At 41.8% G+C, this 22,016-nt stretch overlaps 2 protein-coding genes across 2 annotated transcripts in view; one reads left to right on the top strand and one right to left on the bottom strand.

The window, feature by feature from the left end:
* Window positions 1-10,097, top strand: part of LOC134677560 (uncharacterized) — a 54,771-nt gene extending 44,674 nt beyond the window's left edge. Inside the window, exon 2 of the mRNA XM_063536032.1 lies at window positions 7,444-10,097. Within this exon, the coding sequence (XP_063392102.1) occupies window positions 8,076-9,299 (1,224 nt within the window). The 5' untranslated portion in view covers window positions 7,444-8,075 and the 3' untranslated portion in view covers window positions 9,300-10,097. The remainder of the gene's footprint in view (window positions 1-7,443) is intronic.
* Window positions 1-22,016, bottom strand: part of LOC134677261 (zinc finger protein 729-like) — a 31,355-nt gene that overhangs the window by 3,808 nt on the left and 5,531 nt on the right. The window contains exons 5-9 of the mRNA XM_063535693.1: window positions 21,365-21,452; window positions 19,534-19,653; window positions 19,379-19,498; window positions 19,224-19,343; window positions 18,914-19,162 (exon numbers count right to left, since the gene is read on the bottom strand). Coding sequence (XP_063391763.1) covers window positions 18,914-19,162; window positions 19,224-19,343; window positions 19,379-19,498; window positions 19,534-19,653; window positions 21,365-21,452 — 697 coding nt within the window. The remainder of the gene's footprint in view (window positions 1-18,913; window positions 19,163-19,223; window positions 19,344-19,378; window positions 19,499-19,533; window positions 19,654-21,364; window positions 21,453-22,016) is intronic.

Raw genomic sequence — 22,016 nt, 5'->3', positions numbered from 1 at the left:
GGGCGACAGTATGTATGCGCAACGTTAGTTCCAAAATTATCCGTCAGCCCTGCCTGGGGGCGACAGTATGTATGCGCAAGGTTAGTTCTAAAAATCCCCGCCAGCCCTGCCTGGGGGCGACAGTATGTATGCGCAACGTTAGTTCCAAAAATATCCACCAGCCCTGCCTGGGGGCGACAGTAAGTATGCGCAAGGTTAGTTCTAAAAATCCCCACCAGCCCTGCCTGAGGGCGACAGTATGTATGCGCAACGTTAGTTCCAAAAATCCCCACCAGCCCTGCCTGGGGGCGACAGTATGTATGCGCAACGTTAGTTCCAAAAATCCCCACCAGCCCTGCGTGGGGGCGACAGTATGTATGCGCAACGTTAGTTCCCAAAATCCCCACCAGCCCTGCGTGGGGGCGACAGTATGTATGCGCCACTGGTTAGTTCACTCTACTCCCCGCTAGAGGCGACAGTATGTATGCGCAACGTTAGTTCCAAAAATCCTCACCAGCCCTGCCTGGGGGCGACAGTATGTATGCGCAACGTTAGTTCTAAAAATCCCCACCAGCCCTGCGTGGGGGCGACAGTATGTATGCGCAACGTTAGTTCCTAAACCATCCGCTATGAAATGAATAGATGTCTCCACTTTGTATGTGAGTTTGAATTCTGCCAGCCCCGCCAGAGGGCGACAGTATGTATGCGCAACGTTAGTTCCAAAACTGCAGTATCATAGGAGAAACGCAAAAAGTGACGGGGTGGTCTCCAGTGGCGAAGGTCGGATTCGAACCAGCGCATCTTTAGCTAACCGGGGCTATCGTCACCACACACTGTATGAACCTCTAGGCCACCCCGTCACGGTAGGACCAGCCTCAATTTCTCGACTACATTCTCATAATTTCTCGGGGATATGCTAAATTAGCGTGTTTGTGGACTGTTATACAATGTATTCTAGAAGTCATGGAATAGAATAAATATGACGTCATCCGATTTCTCAACTATATCTCATTGCGCAAGTAAATGGCTGCATTTGACATCGCTCGACAGAGATTGTTCATCACTAAAAGTTGAGGTAAGTATATATTTATTTTTTACAAAACATTGTACTTAGTTTTCTTTACTGGGTTCACACGTTTCTTTGCCATAATCACCTCGCCCCCTACACCCCGCCCCCTTCCCCCTGCCCCCTACACCCCGCCCCCTACACCCTGCCCCCTACACCCCGCCCCCTTCCCCCTGCCCCGTACACCCCGCCCCCTACACCCTGCCCCCCCTGCCCCTACACCCCGCTCTCCTATGCCGCGCTCCCTACACCCCGCACTCCTATGCCCCCGCTCCCCTCCACCAGGTTTATAAAAGAGCATGTTCAGCCATAGTAAACAGTCATTTCACCGCATTCTCACTAGAGTGTCACTACAATTATCGTGTTGAAATAATATTCTACAACAATGGATCCACAAGCTTCATCACATACCAAATGTAAGTTTCTTTTCAAGTATAGTCGTATCATACTAATTTTTTGAGTATATGAACTCTGTTCTGTCTTTGTAATTAAAAACTTCTCAATTAGATACACTTTTTGCTTACTTTTAATATAAACAATACCTAATTTTTATTACATCTTCCCCAGCTGACATTAACAGTACCATGACCGCTTGGTGCTGCCAGTGCTGGTTGTCCACGACCACAGGCGGCGGCTGTGACGGTGGATGCAGCAGCTCCACTTCACACTCACCACCCGCACAACCGATGGCAACAGCGAAAGCACAAGACGACGGGGGCAAGGAAAAACACACCAATCCCTTGTACTACGGCCACGAGAGCGATTCCAGCAACGAAGTGAAATCTTTTCATCAACAATGTAAAAACGAGTGGATGGAAGCGTTCCAAAAGAATACATTGATTAATAGATGGCGCGTGCCCATGCCATTACACTCGTTTAGAGCAGAAGTGGCGAGATTGTTGAAAAGTTTATATGTCGAAGGTCACCGTGACGATTGTCATATTTACCGTTTAATTGTAATGTGGGACGATTTAAACGATGAAGCGGAAGAAATAGTGGGAGACGCCCAAATCAATTTTCAAGACTGGATTGACTTGTTAGGTGGTGTTACAGCGGAACTTTTTTCACGCGCAGTGTGCAATGTGGAATCTTTTACATATTTAATTAATGTCATATTTTGTGTGGTAGGTCCAAACATAATAGATTCTGGTGATTATTAATGATGGTGTATTTTTGTTTCCTTTTCATTGTTTACTTTTAAATTGCTAGCTCACTGCACATGTATTATAATTGTACACGTATAGGTATACTAATAATAATTAATAACAATAAATATATATAATATTTCTGAATATAGAGATGTTTTATTGAATGAAACCTCATTGATTTAGAGTAGATAAATGTTTATTGAACATAATAATAGTTAGACAATGTTATCTTTATCTATCCAACTTTTTTCATTTAAGCCGAGCCATTTTACATACACTTTATTTCCACGACGTTTCAACACTTTTTCCACTAGATAAATGTCATGGTGTTTAGTTTTCTGCAACTCTTGTTCATAGAAACATCCAGAGATGGGTTGGTGATTAGCGTCTTGAAGTAAATATGTCACTGGATTAGTAGTTTGCACTCTAGTTATTGTAAATATCTCCGTAGTCCAATTGCCGGTGTAGCCTTTGGCGAAGGTGGATTTATATTTACTAATTCTCACATGTTGACCCACCTTGAACTTGGCCCGTGGTTTAATTTTAATGTTATCGTAGACTTTATGTAACAACTGTTTAGAGTTGTTTTTATTCACACTCGCCGGCGCCATACCGATAGTACGATGCGGTTTGTTATTGTAATAATGCTCCACTTGGCTTATCAGTTGTACCCATGTGTAAGAACCATTCAAGCTAAATTGCTTCCAAATCCAATGTTTTAAGGTTCTAATTAGTCTTTCCACTATGGAAGCTTTCATGACGCTATAGGTAGAGTAGTGGTTGATATGATGACGTGTCATGAGCGATTTAAACTTGAGATTGAAGAATTCCTTGCCGTCATCTGACTGAATATTCTTGGGCCTTCTCCCGCCTTCACTCAAAATTTTGCTCATTGCCCTTGTAACATCGTCAGCGCTCTTGGATTTTAGCGGCTGCATCCAAGCGTATTTCGAAAAAGTATCAATGCACACTAGAATGTATTTATAGTTGTTATTATCCTTGGAGTACTTTTGCATATCAATCAGATCAATCTGCCATGTGTCATCGAGCCCCCTCTGAATGAATCGTCGACGTGGAAATGTCTTTCTCGCATACTTGTGTATCTCGTCGACTACTTGAGCCTTACTCATTTTTCTTCAATGCAATGCGCTTTCCTGGAACTGTTGCCGCTGTCGATGGTGGTGTTTGAGGTTGTGACGGAGTTGGTGCAGTAATTCTTTCTGATAATTTTTCAAGCTTTACCCGTAAATCTTTTATATCTTTAATATTCGCCTTTAGCTTTGTGTTTAAAAATACTACTTGTTCATCTAGTTCAGCTCTACAGATGGCATCAGTTTTGAGGAAAGACTTGTGAATTCCTGCCACTCGTCTATTTTCAAAATTGACTAAATCTCGTTCCACTTTTATATCGTCACGGATTGTAGATTCGCTGCCCAAGTATTGTCCAAACTTGTTAAGAGGCATTGTGAAAGTGAGCGATGGAGGGAGCCTTCATCAGTATTTATAACAAGGTAACCAGGGAGAAACAGATCGGTTTTACCGGAAAACAGCTTTTAAAACAACAAACAGAAGCGGGTCTGTTTTCTTACTTTAAAATTATACCGCTCTCAGTTAGTTCCTCAACGATTGCATTGATCTCGTTCGAATGAGAGGTGTTGCCAGCGTTTTGTGATGCTATCAAAAGCTGTAAACGGCTCACCAGCTCGTTCGGGTCATCCCAATAGATGTAATCGGTTTTTGGATAAAAAGTTTTAGTTGTTAATATATCTCTTTTACCAGAGTTCAAACACCCACCTTCTTTATGTTTCTTTGATTCTTGTGGTTGTTTAATGTAGCGCAGATACTTTAAACTTCTATCTCCACTCAATTGGCCGTTGGGTGAGAATCCTCTACGATGAGCGTTTGTCATGTCTAAAATCTTATTGTAATCATCTACATCTTTTTTCAAAATTACATTCTTGTTTGGTACTCGTTTAAAGATAAGTTCCAACAGTCCAGGAGTCATGTTGAATCGTGAATCTTTAATATACAACACGTCATCAATGATTCTAACTCGACTATTACCAATATGCATTTTATCATCCTCGAGATAAACACCAAATGGTATCTTTGGTGTTTTAACAAGATGTTTAATATATTTATTTTGTAGATCATCAATACTACTATTACCACCTTCATCAATTTCAAGAGCCGATTTCATATCTTCATCATCATCGCTAAGCTCTTCATCTCCCTCTGTTTTTTTCTCTTCATCTCCCTCTGTTTTCTTCTCTTCATCGTCATCATCATCATCATCATCATCATCGTCATAATCATTAGAATCAACATCATCATTATCAATCTGGTGTGTTTTTGTTAAAGGATGATTACTCCACTTGATCAGTTTACTATTGGGTTCTTCGGTTTTGATCAGATATTTCCTTTTACGCGAACGTTGTGGCAATGGTGTGGAGGTTTTTATCAAGGGGCCATGAGGTTTATTCATAACTGCTGGTTTAGCATTGTCATCGTCATCATCGTGATTCTTATTACCCTTGGATTCCAAAGCTTTATTCATTAAAACATTGAGCGGTTTTGTGATTGGTTCAAAGGTTTGCGCTAGCGAAGTGTCAAGCGATGTCTTATCTGCTCGCAACGCCTTTACTTTTCTCTTTACACTCTCAATTGAATTTACGAGTTTCCGTTTCAACTTTTTATTACCAAACATGTTTGCTTTTGTTATTTTAGATAAAGAGGTTGTTCCTCAGTAGCTGACAACATAAAACTGATGATAAACCGGAGATGACACTAAATTTTATACAATAATGTAAACGTCAAATCCTTTACGATATCGACCCTTGTTAATGTCTCTCTCCTTGTCGATTGTTAAAAAAGTGTACTTTTTCTGCCAACACTCGCGACAAATTCCCTTAAACATTTCCCAACTCATGTCGGTGTTCACGTGATCGTCATAGGCATGTTTTAAATTCAACTCGTCCTGTTTGAATAGCAATATAAGATTGGCATTGTCACGTACCAACTGTTTAGGTATCCTACTATATGTCTGACACAAGTAGAAACAATCCAACCAACGATGCCGTCCCATTGCAAAGTACTGACGAATGGCATCTTGATCTTCCAAAGCCACATCATCGAATACAATGACGCTGTCCTCGGCGGCTTCCTCCGGTGGGACGACTTGACTCTTATCATTGTACGTGTGAAACGGAATGTCACCCGCTTGCTCTAAAACTTTACTCAGAAACTGGTATTTGGGTTGATTCAATGATTTCGAATAAAGATAAACATTATGAAACTTTACACCGTTCGGATGTAAGAGTAGAGTCAATAGAACATTTGTCTTGCCACAGTTGGAAGGTCCACAGATGAGACATCTAATGTTATTCGCCAGCAACGAGCCGTGTTTAAAGGAGCGATGAGTCACTGTTTGTTTCACATTATCATCCAGAACAACACTCCAATCTTTAATAGCGAGCGACGTGTTTTGTTTTTTAAGCTTCATTTCACTGTGACATATCAAATCATTAGGACGTGTATTTTATACTCACACATATACACACACAAATATTAAATATATATAAGCATACTTTATACTCACGTACACAGTCAAGTATAGGTACTTGAGATGATAACACACATTGGCGGGGTTAGTGTTAAACATAACCCCAAACTACGTAGACGTAGACGTAGACAGCAGCATCACATAAGCGGCGGTGGTATTATAAATAGTTTAATTAATAATCTACCATTCGAAGCGCACATACCCGGTTACAATTATTGCGGTCCCGGTACTAGATTGAAGGAGAGATTGGCTCGCAACGATCCCGGTGTGAATCCGCTCGACGAAGCTTGTAAATTACACGATATTGCCTACTCGCGTGACAAGTCATTGGAGGGACGTCATCAAGCAGATTTACAATTGGCCAAAGCTGCTGAAAATCGTTGGCGTGGTCACAATCCAATTGGTGAACGCATTGCCGCGTTAGCGGTAGATAAGATTATGAAGTATAAAGTTAAACACGGTATGGGCATGGTCCCCATATCAAAAGTCATAAAAGCAAGTCGTGACGCTGTAAAAAAACACATTGCGAAAAGGAAGGATACAACTGCTAATAAACTACTCAAAGTGGGCGTAAAAGCGGCAAAACATTTTGTTAAAGGGAAAATTGTCAAGGGACATCAGAAACAGCGAGTCATCCCAATACCTAAGAGAGGCGGTTTCCTACCGGCTTTGATACCGCTACTGGGTGCATTAGCCGCCACGGGAACTTTGGCCGGTGGTGTTACCACTGCTGCTAAAAATATTTATGAAATGGTAAAGAATAGAAATAATAATAATAATACCGAAAGCAAGATTGTCGGTAGAGGTTTATATTTAGCACCTTATAAACGTGGAATGGGACTCTACATTACACCGGCTAATGGAACAGTAGCGGCAGCAACTGCAAAATTGATGAAGAAAAGAAAAAAAAAAACAAGAAAATAAATTTACCTCCAATGTATAAAGCTCTCACCGATTTGGACATTGTGAGATTTGCACGTAGAGAGAAAATCCCCTACTTTAGAGGTGTTTTCATGCGAGATAATCTCCCAAAGAATCCTCACTATTATGAAACTGGTATCATTAATTTAGACTCTCAGCGTGGTGAAGGTACACATTGGTGTGCCTATGCGAAAAAGGGTGATTATTGTCTATATTTTGATAGCTTTGGTGATTTGAGACCACCTCGAGAGTTTATTGATTATATAAACGGTGCCAAACTACAGCGCAACATGCGAATAGAGTATAATTACAATCGCCTACAGAAATTTAATACTGTAAATTGTGGACACTTGTGTTTGGATTTCCTGTGTACCAATGCTAAGCGTTTGTTTTAAATAAATATCATGAGCATTACATGTGTAGTTTCATTCTTACATTAAACTTCTACCCGTCAGCAGCAGCAGCAGGTATCATGTCCATGACATCATTCACAATAAGTCTGAGCGGTAACGAGTCTGTGTTGAATGTAGACTTTCAACCGGCTCTAGAATTGGACAATGATGGTTTTTACGAGTGTGCTCTCGTGTACTTTAAGACTTTCAACACTATTCCCAATGTTGATAAGAGCAATAATCTGTTTCACTATGGAGATGATGTAATCGCGATTCCTGAAGGTTCATACGAGCTCTCCAGTATAATACACCTCTTGAAGGAGGAAATGACCAAGAGGGCTAAAGGCCCAGAGGGTGAAAGAATGGCGGTGGCAGATATCTTTGTAAACAACAATACCTCCAAGTGTATGATATTCTCGCCAAAGTATGATATTCACTTTGACAAACCAAACAGCATAGGATCATTGTTTGGTTATTCACCGAAAAAGCTTAAAGCAAAATCATCACATTGGTCGGATAAAACAATAAACATAATCATAACAAACACTATAAGAATAGAGTGCAATATTGTGGAGGGTTCATTCGTAAACAACAAGCCGTCGCATGTTTTACACGAGTTTTCACCCGACGTCCCGCCCGGCTATCAAATTATTGAACAACCTACCAACATTATATATTTACCTGTCAAGAAGAGTAACAATCGCATACAAAACATTGAGTTGCGCATTGTAAACGAGCACGGTAATACGGTGAATTTTCGAGGTGAAAGCATTGCACTTCGTTTGCATATTCGTAAAAAGTAAAAAATAAAAAGAAATGATTATTCATAACAATAAAAGCCTTGGTAACAACACTTCTACAATTAGTCGAGATCTTGCTCTCGTGGGGGCAAGTACTACTCGTCGTCGTCGTCGTATTAACGAGAGACAGCAACGCCAGTCACTACAACAGCCAAAGAAATTGACTAGAGAAAATAGTGCATTTTTACAGAGTATCGGTTTCCAAGTATGTCCTCGTCATCTATCTTAAACATTGGTGAGAAGGTGTTATTCGATGATAGTATAGAAAGTATAGAATTTCACCCGTACACTCCGTATAATGACTCGTTCAAAAATAACGACAACATCCACATATGTATCAACCGTCAAGATTTAATTCTACTACCGAGTCACAGTCAAATATTAGTGGAGGGCACAGTGGAGAAAGGATGTCTACTGGTCAACAACGGTGCTGCATTTTTATTTCAAGACATTCGTTATGAATTGAACGGTGTGGAGATTGACCGCGCGAGAAACTGCGGTATCACGTCCACCATTAAGGGACTAGTCTCATACACCAAGGAAATGGACCATAGTCTTCAGACGGCGGGGTGGGAAGTTGGTGCTAAAAAGATTCAAGACAAGTTTACTGTGACTATACCACTATCTCATTTCTTGGGTTTCGCCGAGGACTATAAAAAGGTTATAATTAATGGGAAACACGAGTTGATATTAAATCGCGCCAGTACAGATGTAAACTGTTTAGATTTAGCACCCGTTGATGCGGAGAAGGTACCGCAACCGCCAACACCAAATGGTGAGATTGAAATCACCCGTGTCACATGGAGGATGCCAGTCATAAAAGTATCTGATAAGGAGAAATTGCGTCTAATGTCGTATGTTGAGAGGGGCATACCGGTTCAGATAGCGTTCCGCACCTGGGAACTGTACGAATATCCCATACTGCCTGCCTCACAACGTCATATTTGGTGCATCAAGACTAGCACTCAACTGGAGAAACCTCGCTATCTCATTGTTGGTTTCCAAACGGCACGTAGGAACGAGAAGAGCAAAGATATGAGTATATTCGACCATTGTAATCTTACCAATTGCAGGGTGTATTTGAACGCACAGTATTATCCATACGATCCCTTTTCGGCTGAATTTAAAACAAACAACTATGCGCTCTTATACGACGCATTTACCAATTTCCAACGGTCGTACTACAACCGTCATCATACCAGCCCTCAAGTAAATTACGCTCATTACAAGACACAGTCTCCATTAATTGTCATTGACACGTCAAGACAGTGTGACAGCTTCAACTCGGGAGCTGGTGCTATTGATATTAAATTGGAAATGGAGTTTAAAGAGAATGTGCCGGCTAACACCACGGCATACTGTCTCATCATCAACGATTCACTGTTTGAGTATAACGCTCTCACCAGTACCACTCGTAAAATTATTCAGTAGACCATTGACCGTCCTCACTTGTAAACGTGTCGTGGAGCCTTTAAAATAAAATAAAAAATGAATTATTCAAACATTTATTCACCTTCTTACACACCGTCGATTGATTGTTCCGGCAGCGGTGAAGGTGTCGGTCGCTGTGAGCTGAGCAAGAGTGTCTACAATCTCAAACGCTGTCCTGCTGGTGCAAGTGCTCTGATTGAAAATATCCATGTATACTTGAAGTTGCAGTTTATTGAGGCTAAAATCAGACTAGATGCCTGTGTCAATTTTAATGGGCGATATGAACTCACCAGTGAAGAATGGAATGCAATGTTTGCGGAAAAAGTTGAAGTCATCGGAAACTTCTTTCATAACCCAATGAGTGTTTCACCACAACTGATACAGTGCAATCGTCTTCAGATGTGTATCTCTCCGGTGCCGTTACTTTTACTCACCTGTGACGATGATGACGAACCTATGACAAACTCACACCCCTTGGTGATAAACCACATGGAATGGAGCCATATCGAACATGTCGTGGAGTGTATTAACGCACGTATCGGATACTTGAACAAAACAAAGTCTACCTACGAGAACCGTCTCAACTTTTTCAAGAAACATTTCAAGATATATCACCCCGTCAATATTCAACAGGCACGCAATATTATAGGTAGTTTGTGCAATGTAAACGATATTGTCGACTCTGAAATCAAGTGTTATGCCGCCGATATTTTGTGTAATACCTATATTTTCCATTGAATCGGTTAAATTTTGATGAAAAAATAAAAAATAACTAAACTAAACCCATCTTCTTTTATTTCACAATAGAAACTTCCAGAGAATACTTACCCGATGACGCAATATTGAGTCACTCGCAGTCGAAAGAAACACGTGCAAATTGCACAACATTGCGCAATATTGCGTCACTCTCAGTCGACTGAAACGCCGTAAGCGCCGTGAATTCCCCGGCGGTTACACGTTTAGGTCACGAGATTCACACCCCGCTTCTGTAACGATGTAAGCGCCATGAATTTCACGTCACTTACGACGTTTTGATGTTGCGATGACCCGGGGGACCGCCCCACATCACGCGACATCGGCCTTGATGGCGCACCTGGCCGGCGAGTCTCGTCTCCCCTCCCCCCTACGCCCGCCGCCAGTTGTGGGTTTGGAAATGCTCCGCCATTTTGGTGCCACCCGACACCTGACACCTGCGCATGACGTCACTGCTCCGCCGGGGCAAGGCACACGTGCACATTCAAGGTCGATGTCGCGTGATGCGGCGCGTCTCCCCTCCCCCGCTCTGCCGCGCTCCGCAGCCGCACGCGCAGGGCCTGGCAGTTGCCCGCGGTCCGCCACACGGCACACCCGCAAATCATTTCCTTTCGCGTCAGTCTCAGTGTAGCCACGTAACAAGACAATTGAAAATGTTTCCGTGTGAATATTGTAATCGCAACTTTACTCAGAGAGCCAACATGCTTAAACATGTGACTTACTGTATGAAGTATTTAAAGTCGGAAAAGTCAGCGAGTTTAAAACGTGAAAATACCATACCTACCAAATGTGAAAAATCAAATCAACGGTTGGTGGGGGAGAAACGCAGTCGAGTTAGCGATGAAGGGCCATCAGTACGAGCTAATGATGACGCATCACCCTCCAAAACGCAAAAATGTGATACTTGTGATATAGAGGTAAAATCATTGCATAATCATCTGAAAAGTGCAATGCATAAACACAGTCTAAAATGTAACATGTATGACGAAGACACTGAAATATTAACATCAGCGTTCAAGAGCCGGATCATCTCTTATAGACTGTTTACCAAGGAAGAATATCTCACTCCTGACGATTTCATGGACAGTGTACGCCAACGAGTTGTTAATCTCATAGAGGAGAATATATCTAGGGTTAAGAGCGCTGTTAAGGTGAATTTGCAACTTTTCGGACGATATAGTAAATGGATCAAGGTGAATGATAATGATCAGGAGGTGGAGGAGGTGAAATCTTTCAACACCAAGAATTAAGTGATTTCATTAGATGGGTGCAACGTAAATGAAATTTATCAATTGTTTATGGAGGAGATCAGAGTTAAGGCTGAAGACTTTCAAGAACGGGACAGTGGGTGGGCTATAAGTAAAGTGTTACATCTAGAAGTGAATATTAACAAATATCAACCCTTGCGAGGATCATCATACCTGCCCCTACCAAAGTGGGTGCAAGCGAGGCACGCCTGTATTAATGTTAAGAATGATGATGACGCATGCTTTGCGTGGGCCATTGTTAGCGCTTTGTATCCCGCTGATAAACATGGGGATCGTCCCTCGTCATATCCCCACTTTAAGGACATACTAAGCCTAGAGGGGGTGTCTTTTCCCATGTCATTGTGCGGGATTAAACGGTTTGAACAGTTGAATAATATAAGTGTTAATGTTTTTGAAATTATTGATGAGTCAATAGCAGGACCGGTATATCATACAAAAAAGCGACGCGACCGTCATATAAACATGCTCATAATAGAAGATGGTGACAAAAAACACTTTTGCTGGATTAAAGATATAAGTAGATTGATAAGCACACAGCTTTCAAAACATCGTCATAAGATGTGGTTTTGTGATGGATGTCTTTTACCTTTTTCCAATGAAGTAAAATTCAAGGAACATATAAAACGCGACTGTTCCCATGTAAAGACCATTTTACCGAATGATGGAGAAAATATATTAAAATTTAAAAACTTTCGCTATCAATTACGAGCACCAGTTGTCGTGTATGCAGATTTCGAGGCTTTGTTAAAACCTATTATACCCACTTGCACGCCATCCCAATCTTCCTCATATACTGTAGACTATCAGTCACATGAGCCGTATAGCTTTGGTTATTATATCAAATGCTCATACGACGAATCAAAATCTAAATATGTGACATTTCGCGGCGAGGACTGTGCGACAGAGTTTATTAAATCATTGGAGACCGAGTTAGCGCCCTTTGCAAGTAAAATTAAAACTGTAATACCTATGCGTTCTCTTACACGAGAGCAGCAGGTACAATTCCAGTCTGCAATAAATTGTCATATTTGTGGGGGAGTGTTGGGAGACGATAGGGTACGGGATCACTGTCATCTCACGGGTGAGTTTAGGGGCGCTGCACATTCTAACTGCAACTTGAATTATAAAATTTGTAATGAGATTCCAATAGTGATGCATAACTTCAGTGGGTATGACTCACACTTTATAATTAAGTCCTTGAAAAAGTATGACAATGTTAATGTTATACCTCAGAATAAAGAGAAATTTATATCTCTTACTTTGAAGAGTGATGTTTTAGAGTTAGATCTTAGGTTTATAGATTCTTTTAGATTTATGGCGTCCTCGTTAGATACATTAGTGCAAAACCTTCCAAAAAATCAGTTTAACATTATCACCTCACATTTCCCTCATGATAAACTCGATTTACTAACACGCAAGGGGGTGTTCCCCTATGAGTACGTACGGGGGTGGACGCAGCTTGAGGAAACTTCACTACCTCCTCAGACCGCCTTCTATAACAGCCTCGCCAGCTCCCCCATTTCCGATGAGGATTACCAGCATGCCCAAGATGTTTGGGATGCCTTCAAAATTGGAACTCTGGGGGAGTATAGCGATCATTACCTTAAGACTGACGTCATGTTATTGACAGAAGTTTTTGAGAACTTCCGTGACGTCTGTCTTGAGACGTATAAGCTCGACCCGGCTCACTATTATACCGCCCCTGGACTCAGTTGGGACTCTATGTTAAAGCACACTCAAATTGAGTTAGAGCTACTCACTGACATGTCAAAAATAAAATTTATTTCATCCGGAATACGAGGGGGGTTGAGTCAGTGTTGTGGGAAATTTGCAGTAGCAAATAATAAATATTTAAAAAATTATGATTCAGATAAACCCTCTAATTTTATAGTTTATTTAGATGCAAATAATTTGTATGGATGGGCTATGTCCCAGTATTTACCTGTAGGAGGTTTTCGCTGGCTATCTGAAGAGGAAACCATCAATTTCGATATGACTAAATTATGCCCCGAAAATGAAAAGGGTTACTTTTTTGAAGTAGATTTAGAGTATCCTACGAGCTTACATGATTTACACAATGACCTCCCGTTTTGCTTTGAGAATAAGGCTCCATCGATAGGGATGAGTAAAACAAATAAATTATTAGCTACACTAGAAGATAAATGTAATTATGTAATTCATTATATAAATCTGCTACAGGCTATAAGACATGGGTTGAAAGTAAAAAAAATCCACCGCATCCTTGAGTTTACTCAACGTCCATGGCTTAAATCGTACATTGATCTTAATACAGACAAAAGAATACAGTCTAGAAACAAGTTTGAGAAAGACTTTTATAAATTAATGAACAATGCAGTCTTTGGTAAAACTATGGAAAATGTTGAAAAACGACAGGATGTTAGAGTAGTAAGTGCTTGGGAGAGTCAGGGAAGACGGTTAGGTGCGCGCGCTCTAATCGGTCGTCTTAACTTTCATAGCTCATGCATAATCAATGATGATGTTTCGATAATACAAATGACTAGAAATTGTATAAAATATGATAAGCCTATATATGTAGGGTTTACAGTCTTAGAATTAAGTAAAACCCATATGTTTGATTTCCATTATAATTATATGCTACCTAAATATAGTGAAAATATACGACTATTATATACAGATACAGACTCATTCATCTATGACATTAATACAAATGATTTCTATGAGGATATCAAACCGGATGTACAAGATAAATTCGATACATCAGATTTCCAAATAGATAATGTTTACGCGTTACCTAGAGTTAATAAGAATGTATTGGGAAAAATGAAGGACGAGGTTAGTGGGAGAATAATTTCAAAATTTATAGGAATAAGATCAAAGTGTTATTATGTGGAGAAAGCAGCAGCAGATGATGTTTTAATGGGGAAAATGGGGGGTAAAGAGAAGGAAGGGGATAATGTTATTAAAAAAATCAAGGGTATAAAAAAATGTGTCATAGCTAAAACTGTTTCCGGTGAGGATTATCACAATTGTATTATGAACGCTCCACCTCAGTATAGGAACATGAATGTTATCCGTAGTAAAGGTCACCAGTTATATTCGCAAACTGTCAACAAAATTGCTCTCAAGAATTATGATGATAAGCGATTCCCAATCCCATCCAAACCGCATCAAACATTAGCCTTAGGACATAATGAAATAGATACCTATTATAGATTATTTATAGATTTATGCTAGATATAATAATCTTTCTTGATTTTACATATGTACTGTAGTTAAAGTCTATTGACGAAATAAAAATATTATGTGAGTAAAAACATTATTTTATTATGCCTCTCCTTACCCATTGGAACATGTGAAAAAAAAAAAGTTATTGAGTCTTTTTGCGGTCGGTAAAGTACAAACTCCATACATTTGATAAGCACAAGCGACAAAACCAAACGCAAATAAAAATGCATCCGTGGTAACAATAGAATTCGCAGGCGTCCATGGGCTACGGTGACTGCTTACTGTCAGGTGGGGTCGTCTGCTTGTTTGCCACTGACGTGGTATTAAAAAAAACACCGATATATGCCTCATATTTTAAAACAAAGTTATTGAATCTTTGGGCAGTCGACAGCGCGCTTGTATCCACCCTGGAGTTGCAGGCGTCCAAAGGCTACGGTAACAACTTACCATCAGACGGACTGTATGCTTATTTGCCACCAATGTGGTATCATAAAAGAAAAACCCCTTTGCAGTTGGTAAACTATAAACTCCATACATTTGATAAGCACAAGCGACAAAACCAAACGCAAATAAAAATGCATCCGTGGTAACAATACAATTCGCAGGCGTCCATGGGCTACGGTGACTGCTCACGTGTCGCCGAGGCGCTTACCCTCTCCCCTCACCCCGTTAGGCACCCTCCCCTCCCGGTCCCCCTCCCCTCAAGGTCACGCCCCCTCAAGGTCACGCCCCTCAAGGTCAAGGTCAAGGTCACTCAAGGTCAAGGTCACCCAAGGTCAAGGTCACTCAAGGTCAAGGTCACCCAAGGTCAAGGTCACCCAAGGTCACCCAAGGTCAAGGTCACTCAAGGTCAAGGTCACTCAAGGTCAAGGTCACTCAAGGTCAAGGTCACTCCCCTCCCCCCTCCCCTCCCCTCCCCCCCACCCCCGCGGGGGGACTTGAATACCTAAACTGAGGCAGCTCTCTCAAGCAGGCGTCCAAAGGCTACCGTAACAACTTACCATCAGACGGACTGTATGCTTATTTACCACCAATGTGGTATCATAAAAGAAAAACCCCTTTGCGGTTGGTAAACTATAAACTCCATACATTTGATAAGCACAAGCGATAAAACCAAACGCAAATAAAAATGCATCCGTGGTAACAATAGAATTCGCAGGCGTCCATGGGCTACGGTGACTGCTTACTGTCAGGTGGGGTCGTCTGCTTGTTTGCCACTGACGTGGTATTAAAAAAAAAAAAAACGCCGATATATGCCTCATATTATAAAACAAACATGATGGGCCTTTTTGCAATTTCATAGCGGATGTTTTTGGAACTAACCTTGCGCATACATACTGTCGCCCTCCAGCGGGGCTGGCGGAAATTTTAGGAACTAACCTTGCGCATACATACTGTCGCCCCCAGGCAGGGCTGGTGGGGATTTTTGGAACTAACGTTGCGCATACATACTGTCGCCCCCAGGCAGGGCTGGTGGGGATTTTTAGAACTAACGTTGCGCATACATACTGTCGCCCCCAGGCAGGACTGGTGGGGATTTTTGGAACTAACGTTGCGCATACATACTGTCGCCCCCAGGCAGGGCTGGCGGGGATTTTTAGAACTAACCTTGCGCATACATACTGTCGCCCCCAGGCAGGGCTGACGGATAATTTTGGAACTAACGTTACGCATACACAGTGGCGCCTCTAGCGGGGAGTAGAGTGAACTAACCAGCGGCGCATACATACTGTCGCCCTCCGGCGGGGCTGGCGGATATTTTCGGAACTAACGTTGCGCATACACAGTGGCGCCTCTAGCGGGGAGTAGAGTGAACTAACCAGTGGCGCCATCTAGCGGAGACCTTTGGAACTAACGTTGCGCATAGACAGTGGCGCCATCTAGCGGGGAGTAGGGTGAACTAAATTGTCACTACCTTACGCATACATACTGTCGCCCTCTGGCGGAAAAGTTCTGGTCCAAAAGCGGCACAAACACACTACTAATAATTGATGTTATTTTATAGCTTAGTGGGAAGGGATACACCGCAGCGACCGCTTCGCACAAGTGTGGTACAGGGACATACCTGTTTATCAGACTTTACTTTTATTGTTATAACATTGAAGTTAATGTGTAATTTTTTTGTAACAAGTCGTTGAACGTTTTTTTGATAAGAGTTTACCTACAGATTAATGTAAACCAAACTGAAATTACAATGATAGATTCTAATTCCGGAATAATATCTTCACTCATTAAAAATTCAACCCACGTGTAATTTTCACTAAAACAGTTCCGGTATATTGACTTTATCGACACATGATGCGCAGCTTTAACGTTACGCCAATAAAGTTTACGTACCGACAAGCGCTTACGCCGTTGACCTAGAGACTATTATTACTTGATCCGCGCGGAAACAGTCCTTGTCGGTCTGCATTGCGGGCAGTCCATGGGCGCCGTTGTCTTGTATAAAAGACTTCTCGTACAGCCTAGTGCGGCGATATCACGTCTTGAATCGACATTGTTTAGTGGTTGTTTTTTATGTTAAATCCCCATATTTTAAACATTTTCGGGTGTAAAACATATGTTTAATTTTGGCAATTTGGAATGAAATTAAAACAGGATAAGAACAAAGCTAAATTAAAAAGATTTTTACCATAATATTTTAAATATCGATATCACTATTTGCAATCCCTAAACTTTTTATTAGTTGTTTACTTAAAATTTGCTCTGGCGTGTGAGTGAGCGTCTTTGCGGACTAGGTCCGGCGGCCAAAAGGTTAACTTAACATTTGCATGCTTAACCAGCAAAATATGTCACTGTACAGGATAATCTCTCCTATATCACCTTGTTGTACCATATTTTATGCAAATAAAAGTTTTTTTTTTACGTTTATTTACCTTTATTTTAATAAATTCGCGATAGACCCGTCTATAAATGTGAGTTAATATCTGTTTTCTACCTTATTTAGTTATAGGCTGTGGTTACCTTAACTATGGCTTAAGATATTTATTCTCATACGAATATACATTATATTCACTTAAAATAGTACCTTTCTATACTACCTTTCTATAATATTCCTTGTTCGTCTCCCTCCTCCGTCTGTCAACCCAAATTAAATCGCTAAACTTTAAATCGAAGTCCTAACTGTTCAGCATGGAACACCCCAAGGTGCAATTTTAGGACCCATTATCTTCGTTGTATCTCTTCCATAGACTAGGAATCCTCTAGACGGAGTTTAGAGCAATTATTTTATGAAACTAATGCTGCCAACAATACTGGAGTGCGGGGGTCGAGGTGAGCGAGTCCCGTGCCGTGATTGGTCCGTTCAAAGACATGGGCGTCACACAAAGACACTTTGACTCGAAAATGCAGTAAAACTACCGTATATTTGAGGCAGAGGGGGTAGCGCTACTATGCTCAGTCTAGAGGATGTCTTGTCTGTGAACTCTTCTAATTATGTAATCTATCTTACCGTACCTTCCTGTAGTATTCCTTGTTCATCTCCCTGGTGCGGCCGTATGCCGGCCACTTGACGCGCAGATGTATGCGCTGGTGGTGCGTCTCCAGCGAACTAGCGCTCACGAACGATTGCTCGCACTGAGGAGAGGTAAGTAATGTAGTAATGTGGTAACCTTCCTGTAGTATTCCTTGTTCATCTCCCTGGTGCGCCCGTATGCCGGCCACTTGACGCGCAGGTGTATGCGCTGGTGGTGCGTCTCCAGCGAGCTGGCGCTCACGAACGATTGCTCGCACTGAGGAGAAGTAAGCAATGTAGTAATGTGGTAACCTTCCTGTAGTATTCCTTGTTCATCTCCCTGGTGCGGCCGTATGCCGGCCACTTGACGCACAGGTGTATGCGCTGGTGGTGCGTCTCCAGCGAACTAGCGCTCACGAACGATTGCTCGCACTGAGGAGAGGTAAGTAATGTAGTAATGTGGTAACCTTCCTGTAGTATTCCTTGTTCATCTCCCTGGTGCGCCCGTATGCCGGCCACTTGACGCGCAGGTGTATGCGCTGGTGGTGCGTCTCCAGCGAGCTGGCGCTCACGAACGATTGCTCGCACTGAGGAGAAGTAAGCAATGTAGTAATGTGGTAACCTTCCTGTAGTATTCCTTGTTCATCTCCCTGGTGCGGCCGTATGCCGGCCACTTGACGCGCAGGTGTATGCGCTGGTGGTGCGTCTCCAGCGAACTAGCGCTCACGAACGATTGCTCGCACTGAGGAGAGGTAAGTAATGTAGTAATGTGGTAACCTTCCTGTAGTATTCCTTGTTCATCTCCCTGGTGCGCCCGTATGCCGGCCACTTGACGCGCAGGTGTATGCGCTGGTGGTGCGTCTCCAGCGAGCTGGCGCTCACGAACGATTGCTCGCACTGAGGAGAAGTAAGCAATGTAGTAATGTGGTAACCTTCCTGTAGTATTCCTTGTTCATCTCCCTGGTGCGCCCGTACGCCGGCCACTTGACGCGCAGGTGTATGCGCTGGTGGTGCGTCTCCAGCGAACTAGCGCTCACGAACGATTGCTCGCACTGAGGAGAGGTAAGTAATGTAGTAATGTGGTAACCTTCCTGTAGTATTCCTTGTTCATCTCCCTGGTGCGCCCGTATGCCGGCCACTTGACGCGCAGGTGTATGCGCTGGTGGTGCGTCTCCAGCGAACTAGCGCTCACGAACGATTGCTCGCACTGAGGAGAGGTAAGTAATGTAGTAATGTGGTAACCTTCCTGTAGTATTCCTTGTTCATCTCCCTGGTGCGCCCGTATGCCGGCCACTTGACGCGCAGGTGTATGCGCTGGTGGTGCGTCTCCAGCGAACTAGCGCTCACGAACGATTGCTCGCACTGAGGAGAGGTAAGTAATGTAGTAATGTGGTAACCTTCCTGTAGTATTCCTTGTTCATCTCCCTGGTGCGCCCGTATGCCGGCCACTTGACGCGCAGGTGTATGCGCTGGTGGTGCGTCTCCAGCGAACTAGCGCTCACGAACGATTGCTCGCACTGAGGAGAGGTAAGTAATGTAGTAATGTGGTAACCTTCCTGTAGTATTCCTTGTTCATCTCCCTGGTGCGGCCGTATGCCGGCCACTTGACGCGCAGGTGTATGCGCTGGTGGTGCGTCTCCAGCGAACTAGCGCTCACGAACGATTGCTCGCACTGAGGAGAGGTAAGTAATGTAGTAATGTGGTAACCTTCCTGTAGTATTCCTTGTTCATCTCCCTAGTGCGGCCGTATGCCGGCCACTTGACGCGCAGGTGTATCCGCTGGTGGTGCGTCTCCAACGAACTGGCGCTCACGAACGATTGGTCACACTGGGGAGAGGTGAGAATATATTTAAAAACATGTTAATACTAGCATACAGTAATCAGAGATATATATAACTCCGTATAAGATAAATAAAGTCTAAGAAAAAAACGTGTTAATCGTGTGTCGATAGATGGCAGTAAATGTACCGTGACTACAAAATTGACAATGACAGGACCCCTGTGCGTCAAGCAAATCTTGTCAGTAGCAATGTAAAGCAAACTAAAGTAGGGCAACACTCAAAGAGTAGTATTGCGCTAAGAAAAGCAGCAATGTACAATGTACATCGAACCAAAACTTTTTTTTTTCGCTGAACGCGCCCTCTTACGTACGTCAATTCAAATTGTCACTCGCGGATTTCTCCATTGAAAATGTTAAAAATTGTTATTAATAGGTATGGACGGACAATTTAAAAGCGGTGTGTGATGTTGATAAAAATGATTAACTAATTTGAAGATCTCAAAATAAAATTAGAATGTATTGCTTCAGCAGGTTAGATGTCCTACTGGATTTTAATATTTTATTAGATTTCTCAGTTGGCACTGTAGGCATTGTAGGCATCTTAGCTTTGAGCATAATCGTATTTAATATATTGGTATTTAATGGTGACACAGCAGAAATATCTCTTGAAATAGAATCGATTCAGAATGTAAACATAATGTAAACAAAGAAGATGATGGCTGTCATTCGCGGTCCACATTCCACAGATAAAACACAGATGACACGCGATTTTCGAATTATTCGAACACAGTGTTGCTAACCCGCGATTTTTCAAATTTGCCGCCGTTTGCTACTGACAAGATTTGCTTGACCCAGTATATCTATTCTTTTTGCAGTAATATAAGTAAGGAAGGAGTGGTAACTCCATACATCAGTTTTCTTAATAATACGCGCATTATTTCGTAGTCAACATCTATACTTCGTTTTTTTAACATTAGAAAGAAGGTAAGCAATCTTGACATGTCTTTTAATTGAAAAAGCCTTTTTTAAAAATCAGTAACACACGTTTTAAAAATAAGCCACGGCAAATATGTAACAATTATGAATCTAATACGATCATTTATATTCTTCTGCTTTCATAAGTAATAGTTATTGATTTTTAAAAAACGTTTTTCAGTTAAAAGACATGTCAGGTTCGCTTACCTTCTTTCAAGTTCTTTCAAATGCTAAAAAAAAACCGGGCAAGTGCGAGTCGGACTCGCGCACGAAGGGTTCCGTACCATAATGCAAAAAAAAAAACAAAAAAAAACGGTCACCCATCCAAGTACTGAACACTCCCGACGTTGCTTAACTTTGGTCAAAAATCACGTTTGTTGTATGGGAGCCCCATTTAAATCTTTATTTTATTCTGTTTTTAGTATTTGTTGTTATAGCGGCAACAGAAATACATCATCTGTGAAAATTTCAACTATCACGGTTCGTGAGATACAGCCTGGTGACAGACAGACGGACAGACGGACGGACGGACGGACAGCGGAGTCTTAGTGATAGGGTCCCGTTTTACCCTTTGGGTACGGAACCCTAACAAAGAAACTATAGTGTGGTGGCTCTAAGGCGGAGTTACCTCCTCGCAGCAGAACTCGTGCTGTGTCCGCGCATGCGCCGCGAGCGCCTCCTCCGCGTCGAACAGCGCGCCGCACTCTGCGCACGCTCTGCAAGTCATATGCTGACATTATATCAAATAATCTAAACTACAAAACGTAATTCAAGACCCAAAAAAGGAAGAAATGTTGCCACTTTTTTACTAGCGCGTCTTGTATTTATGTACAAATAAATAAATAATAAATTTTATTTATTTTTTTCAATCGTAGGAGTAAAATTAGTAATAAAAAATGGAATCTTGAGCGTTGCGAGGGTTTCAAAGCACGAGGGTTAAACAAAATTTGCCCCCGAGTGAAACATAAAATTTTTCACCACACCAACCCGAAGCAAATTTTAAATGTAAAACATCAAACAAAATCAAACCAAATCAATGTTATTAAATATTTGTCATCCAAAATCATCATTTAAAAGTCAATTCTACCAGCAAACATAAGAAACTAACTCAAAATTTGCATTTGATTACTTTGTCTCACATGTGAATAAAATGCAACTTTGCTATCAGTTTTCGAAGTGCAAAGTAAGCCTTTCCGAGCTCGTGTGGTGAAAATTATCTTAGCGTGATTATTTATCAAAAGGAATTTACTATTTTACAAATAAATTATTGCAGTGGCAAC

The sequence above is a fragment of the Cydia fagiglandana genome, chromosome 26 (assembly GCF_963556715.1).
Source record: "Cydia fagiglandana chromosome 26, ilCydFagi1.1, whole genome shotgun sequence".
Lineage (NCBI taxonomy): Eukaryota > Metazoa > Arthropoda > Insecta > Lepidoptera > Tortricidae > Cydia > Cydia fagiglandana.
The sequence above is the reverse complement of the archived record's forward strand: the minus strand, read 5'-3'. Positions and strand labels throughout refer to the sequence as shown.